At 57.6% G+C, this 6624-nt stretch overlaps 2 protein-coding genes across 2 annotated transcripts; both read left to right on the forward strand.

Annotated features, from left to right (window-relative positions):
* Positions 1–50: 50 nt before the first annotated feature.
* Positions 51–3136, forward strand: ACA1_132890 (APM1 (AMINOPEPTIDASE M1), putative; the record flags this gene model as incomplete). The annotated part of the gene is made up of 17 exons (XM_004339018.1): positions 51–144; positions 217–301; positions 397–494; positions 575–627; positions 691–769; positions 865–998; positions 1069–1158; positions 1253–1369; positions 1478–1535; positions 1608–1750; positions 1832–1936; positions 2034–2165; positions 2193–2348; positions 2455–2526; positions 2611–2824; positions 2887–2967; positions 3051–3136. 17 exons carry the CDS (start codon positions 51–53, stop codon positions 3134–3136), a joined length of 1797 nt encoding a protein of 598 aa, XP_004339066.1.
* A 521-nt stretch (positions 3137–3657) lies between these two features.
* Positions 3658–6581, forward strand: ACA1_132900 (CBS domain containing protein; the record flags this gene model as incomplete). Its single annotated transcript, XM_004339019.1, has 6 exons — positions 3658–3905; positions 4531–4830; positions 5815–5967; positions 6046–6110; positions 6176–6322; positions 6424–6581. Coding segments are annotated over 6 exons (1071 nt in total), but the record flags the coding sequence as incomplete, so codon positions are not given.
* Positions 6582–6624: the final 43 nt, after the last annotated feature.

Consider the following 6624-nt stretch of genomic DNA (forward strand, 5'->3'; position numbering starts at 1 on the left):
TCGTGGGAGAGTACGACTACGTCGAGGACAAGACGGCCGAAGGCGTGGTCATGCGTTGCTACACGCCCGTCGGCAAGACTGCCCAGGGCCACTTCGCCTTGTCCGTCGGCGTCCGCGCTCTGTCCTACTTCACCAAAATCTTTGGTACGTAACGACAGCGGCTCGCCTGTGGGACGGCTTAGCTGATTGTGGTATTTGTATCGATCAACACACAAGGCATCCCCTATCCGCTGCCCAAGCTGGACATGGTCGCCATCACCGAGTTCGCCGCGGGCGCCATGGAGAACTGGGGTCTCGTCACGTACGCGCCCACAGTCAACGATGAGTGTCTCGAACGCGACACGCACACGCACACGACCCACCCCCTCATTGACGCATGTTATACATGTTCCACAGTTATCGCGAAGCTGCGCTGTTGATCGACGTCCACCAGTCGTCTGCCGGCCGCAAGCAGGGCGTCGCCCGCACCGTGTCGCACGAGCTAGCCCACCAATGTACGCTCAACACCACTTCAACTCAACTCGGTCGTTGGCTCTACTCACTCACTTCTCTTGATTTGCGCGCTCACACGCAGGGTTCGGTAACTTGGTCACCATGGACTGGTGGACCTGGCTCTACCTGAACGAGGTGCGCGCCCACACAAAGTGAGCATTCATTGAATTCTTCAACTAAAAAATACAATTCAACCAGGGCTTCGCTCGGTGGGTGGAGCACCTCTCGGTCAACCACCTGTTCCCCGAGTGGGACATCTGGACGCAGTTCGTGACCGGTTCGTGCATCGCTGCTGATTGTTTTTTCTTTTCTATTCTGTTTGTTTTGGCGCCTTGAATGACCGTTGTTCTTTTTTCTTCTCTCCGCGGGCAGACGTGCGCGGCTCGGCCACTAGCCTGGACGCCATGCGCAGCAGCCACGCGATCGAGGTGGACGTCCACCACCCGGCCGAGATCAACGAAATCTTCGACACCATCTCCTACGCCAAGGGCGGCACCGTGATACGGGTACGCACCTGCGGGCTTGCGCCTGCGCCTGTGACCAGCCATTGACTGACCTTGGCCGCGTGAATGGCAGATGCTCTCGTTCTATCTGACCGAGGAGGTCTTCTTGAAGGGCCTCAACCTTTACCTGACGCGCCACTCCTACGCCAACGCCACCTCTGATGTGCGTCGCACATGACCCCCATTCCTATCAACCAGCCAAGACATTCGGCCTCTGACCTCTTCTTCTTCTTCTTCTTCTTTCGTCTGCTGCGCAGGATCTGTGGAGCGCTCTCGAGGAGGCGTCGGGCAAGCCCGTGCGCGACATCATGAACTCGTGGACCAAGCAGGTGGGCTACCCCGTGCTGAGCTTCGAAGAGGTGGGCCACAAGGAGGTACCACTGCTGCCAACTTTTTTTTGTCACAATGAAATGAGTGCGCTCTCTGTCGAGCAAGCTGGGCCACATACTGACGCCCCGAGGGGTCGTGCGCGAATCGTGCAGAACAAGACCGTGTTCAAGGTCCGTCAGACGCGTTTCCTGAGCAACGGCGAAAAGGACGGTATGCGCGCCTTTGTCTCGGTGTCGGTGGGTGCAGCCGGCTGAGCATTCACTCACATGCGCTGTTCTTCAGATGAGCCGGTCTGGAGCGTGCCTGTGGGGATCATCGCCGAGAAGAAGAAGGACATCCAGTTCTTCCTCATCTCGCAAAGGGAGCAGGAGATCGAGGTCGAGGTGGGCAAGGACGAGTGGATGAAGGTCAACGCCGGCATGACGGTACGCGTTCCGTCCTCTTAGAGAGGTCGGTGAGACCAGAACATTGATTGATGTCTGCCTTCTTCTTCTTGTCGTGTGCAGGGCATGTTCCGCGTCAAGTATCCGCAGGAGAGGCTGAAGCTGCTCGGCGCCGCCGTGCAGAGCAAGGCCTTCTCCGCCGCGGACAGGCTCGGCATTCAGGACGACGTACGCTACTTACGCGCAGCATTAATTCAAGTTCTTTTTTGATGTTAACACGCGCATCACCGCACACGCACGCACACCGCACCGCACGCACACACAGCTGTACGCGCTGGCCAAGGCAGGTCTGGGCTCGATCGTCGACTATCTGGGCTTCCTTGCCAACTACCAGGGCGAGGACGACTACTCGGTCGTCTCCGACATCGCCACCAATCTGGCCGGCCTCGAGCTCCTCGTCGCTGACCAGTCCTACGCCGATCAGCTCAAGAAGATCTCGCTGGCCATCTTCAGGCCGATCAAGGCCAAGCTCGGCTGGGACCCCAGGCCCGACGACAGCCACCTCACCCAGCTCTTCCGCGCCCTCGTCATTTCGCGTCTCTCCTCCTGTGACGATCCAGAGACCGTCGCCGAAGCCAAGGTACTACTTATTTATTAAGAATTATTATTATTGGTTTATTTATTATAATTATAATTATAATTATTATATTCCTTTATTGAAACTTCTAAATACTTGTCGCCGCCAGCAACGCTTCGAGCGGTACCTGGCCGGCCCGGCGTCGCTTGCGCCCGATCTGCGCTTCACCGTCTACAAGTCGGTACGCCAGCTGTGTCGAGTCTCGTGTTCCAGTCAAGCTCTCGCTCGTTCTTACACTGGCGCGCGCGTTGGGTGTCGTGTGCAGGTGATCGCGCACGGCGGTGTCGAGGAATACGAGGCCGTGCTGAAGCTGTTCCGCCAGTCGGACTTCAGCGAGGAGCAGAGGCGGTGCCTGCAGGCCTTCGGCGCCACGCGCGTGCCCGAGCTCCTGGTCCGCACGCTGGACTTTGCCCTCTCGGAGGAGGTGCGCACGTCCGACGTGCCCTTCCCCGTCGCCTCCGTCTCCTCCAACCCGGCCGGTACGTGCACACCACCGCTGCCGCCCGCCATTCTGCACAGACTGACGCACCACCCGATGCAGGCCGAGACATCGCGTGGCAGTATATGAAGGATAAGTGGGTTATCTTCGACAAGAAGTTCGGCGGCGGTCTCTTCATCATCAGTACGTGGCCCAAGCCCTTGATTTTCCGCTTCGAGAGCTCTGAGCGAGGCTCACCTTCCCCCCCCCCAAACACACGTGGACAGCTTCGATCGTGGGCACCTGCACCAACTACTTCACCACCGAGGAGAAGGCCAAGGACATCGAGGCACGACTCACTACCACCACCTGATGATCAATTACCTTTGTGTTTTTCCTTTCCTCGGGTGGGTGATGACGGGCTCTGCGGTGCTGTACAGGCCTTCTTCACGGAGCACCCGGTGCCTGCGGCCGAGCGTCGCGTGAAGCAGAGCCTGGAGCGCATTCGCAGCAACGCGGCCTTCCTCGCTCGTGAGGGCGACGCCCTGGCTCGCCACCTCGCCAGCCAGCAGTGAGCGCCACCTCCCCCGGGCACGCCTCACTCCCCGCACCGCCACTCCCTCGCCCTTACAGAGTTCAACAAATTGGAGAGCGCCAGAAAGAGGCGAAACAAACAGCAGAAGACAAACACTGCAATTTCAACTTACACCCACAAAGAGATGGAGAGATGCAGTGGGCAGACTACAGGAAAAAGCAAGAATGGAGAAAGTGGAGATGAGGCTTTGGGTTGAGGGCGAGGGAGATCACCCAGTTCAATAGCTGAGCGCCAATCGCTGACCACACGAACTGCAGAAAGTTGAGAGAAAACATCCGAAGAAATGGCGGAAAAGACGAATGAGGTCCGAAATTTCGGCTGGAAGCGGGGCAGTGCTTGCCCGAGCGGCTGCTGTGGTGCAATCCGGCGTTCTCGGGCTCGCGACCTGGCGAGTGGATCACTTTATTAGGCCGACGCCGGCCACTCACCAATTCATTCTTTCATCCATCTACAAGCGCGAAGAGTTCGAACTACTCCACCACAGCCTCAATTCCGTGGCCAAGAGAGGGCCTAACTACCGCTACCCCATCAAGATAAGCACACCAAGGTATGCCCCTTTCCATCCCCTTTCCATCCCCTTTCCCTTACCCTTTCCCTTACCACCTCTCTTTCGTTCGTTCGTTCGTTCCAAGCTTCGTTCGTGCTAATTGAAGAAATTTTGCACACAAATACCGCGACACCCACCCCCTAGCACCCACACCACCAGCACTTCCACATTCACATTCACAATAATCTTTACAACTCACACACGACACTACACGACCAACGACACGACACACGACACGACACGACCAACGACACCACCAACGACACGACATTCATGTCTCCCACCACCTCACATCACTCCGTGCCTGAACCACTAACCGTACATCACTCACCCGCTCACTCACTCATTCACGACCCGCACCACATCAAATCATCACCGACCCCATCACTACGCTCTCGAACACCCACCCACCCACCCACCCACTCGCACTCACTCGCATTCACGACAACCACATCACATCACCACACACGACACACATGCACGACACCAATACCTCACAACACCCCTACACATGACTCACTCCTCATCGACACACAACGCACCTCACGACACGCACCACTCACCTCTACTCTATTCACGACTTTTCACACCACCATTCCACGCACGCATGTGCGGGCAGAAACAGTAGAATGGCGGAGAAGACGCTGACGCGCGATCTGCACACGTTCGAGAAGCTGGACGACCTCGACCACAGCATCGCCAAGGAGCGCGAGCGGGGCAGCTTCCCGTGCTCCGCAGTTGACAAGAAGCCCCGCGACGGCGACGGCGACGATGACATGCGCTCGGCCGATGTCGCCGCGGTCGAGCAGGCGGCGTGGCCGATCATGCGGATGCTCGAGGAGACCACCATCAACCGGGTCATCGGCGACTACCAGAAGGACGTCAGGCTGGTCAAGGAGGACACCAAGCTCTCCGACGCGTTGAGGTACCACCACCCACTCCTCCCAATGCGCCGCCGCATCTTTCGCCTCTCTGCTACTCCTCCTCCTCCTTCGGCCCTTCTCCACCACCTGCGCACCACTCCTGCCGAACTCTATGCTCGACGATCGACAGAGCCTCTACTCAGGAACGTCGTCCCTTCACCAGCTACCCACCGCATCATCAGCACCGATGGCACTACTACACTCCACACACACACGCACACAAGCACATGCGCATGCACACACGCACGCATGTACACACACGCACACAAACATGCACCAACACACACACACACACACACACACACACACACACGCACACATGCACACACATGCACACTCACACGCGACACACACGACACACACATACATGCACCACCGCACACACATACTCACCACCGCACACGTGTAACCGACACCCACAACACTCGCACCATACTCGCACCCCATGACACTCATCCACGACACACCCTACTCACGACACTTATGACACTCACCCGCGACACACACACACACACACACACACACACCCTACTCAGCGACACACACACCACACATACAACACCACTCAACCACGACACAACACCCATACTCTCGACAAGCTCACCCACGGCATTCACTCACTTCACACACTCACCCACAACCCCCGCATCCACGACGCGCCCAATCACGGCACATGCACACACGACCCCACGGCACACTCATCCACACCCACATCACGTCGCGACGTGCAAAGCTATCGCTACCCCACTCCGCCAAAACTGCATCCACACGCACATGAATTTGTCATGGGCACAACGACACTCTCACCCCAATACACTCCACACTTCTCGCACCTCAACCACTTCACCCCCTCTTCGCTTCGAGCTGCCGTCATTCCATAGACCTCACCTGAGCATTACCCGCAGCGCGTGCAAGCAACAGGCCGCGCGGACTAACAACTGTGGTGGTGGTGGTGGTGGTGGTGTGTGTGTGATCTCCACCCACAGCATTCTGGCGCAGGAGCGCATGCTATCGCTGCCGGTTCAGGCCAAGGACTCGGTCGACGTCATCGGCTTCGTGGACGTCCTCGACGTCCTCACTCACATTGTGCGCCTCTGCTCCGAGGGCAAGACCCATCCCGAAGCCGACGAAGCCTTTGAGTGCGCCCTCTCCTCCCACCACCAACGCACTCACCAACAAACATTCTTGACATTCCTGACTCTCCCGTCTCACCACAGGAATACCATCATGATGTACCAGAAGGGCTTCAACTTTGCCAGCACCCCAGTGAGCGCCATAATAGGTATTATGATGAATATTAAAACGATTCTTTTTCCATTATTGACTAATGCTGCGCGTTTCGTGCAGATTCATCATCGCGAGACCCGCTCGTGCCCGTGTACGGGCGTGGCACGCTGGCCCAACTCATCGAGGAAGCCTTCTCGCGAGGCGTGCACAGAGTGCCGGTCTACAACAGAGCCAGCACAGTCGTCACCAACATCATCAGCCAGTCCGGTACCGCACACACACACACACACCTCACACACACACACACACACACACAACCTCCGCACACGCACGATTGTGGGCGACAACTCATGAAACAACGCGGGCAGACATCATCAAGTTCATTATGGGCAAAATGGACGAGGCCGGCAACCCGGAGGCGGTGCTGGGCTCGCTCATGGGCAAGACGGTCGACGAGCTGCGGCTGGGCACCAAGCCCGTCGTCTCCATGAGCGGCGACCTGCCGGCCTTCAAGGCCCTCCAATTGGTGCGTGGTCCAACAAACTCGTGTTTTTTATCGTTCTTGTGGC

The sequence above is a fragment of the Acanthamoeba castellanii genome (genome assembly GCF_000313135.1).
Source record: "Acanthamoeba castellanii str. Neff unplaced genomic scaffold scf7180000084700, whole genome shotgun sequence".
Lineage (NCBI taxonomy): Eukaryota > Discosea > Longamoebia > Acanthamoebidae > Acanthamoeba > Acanthamoeba castellanii.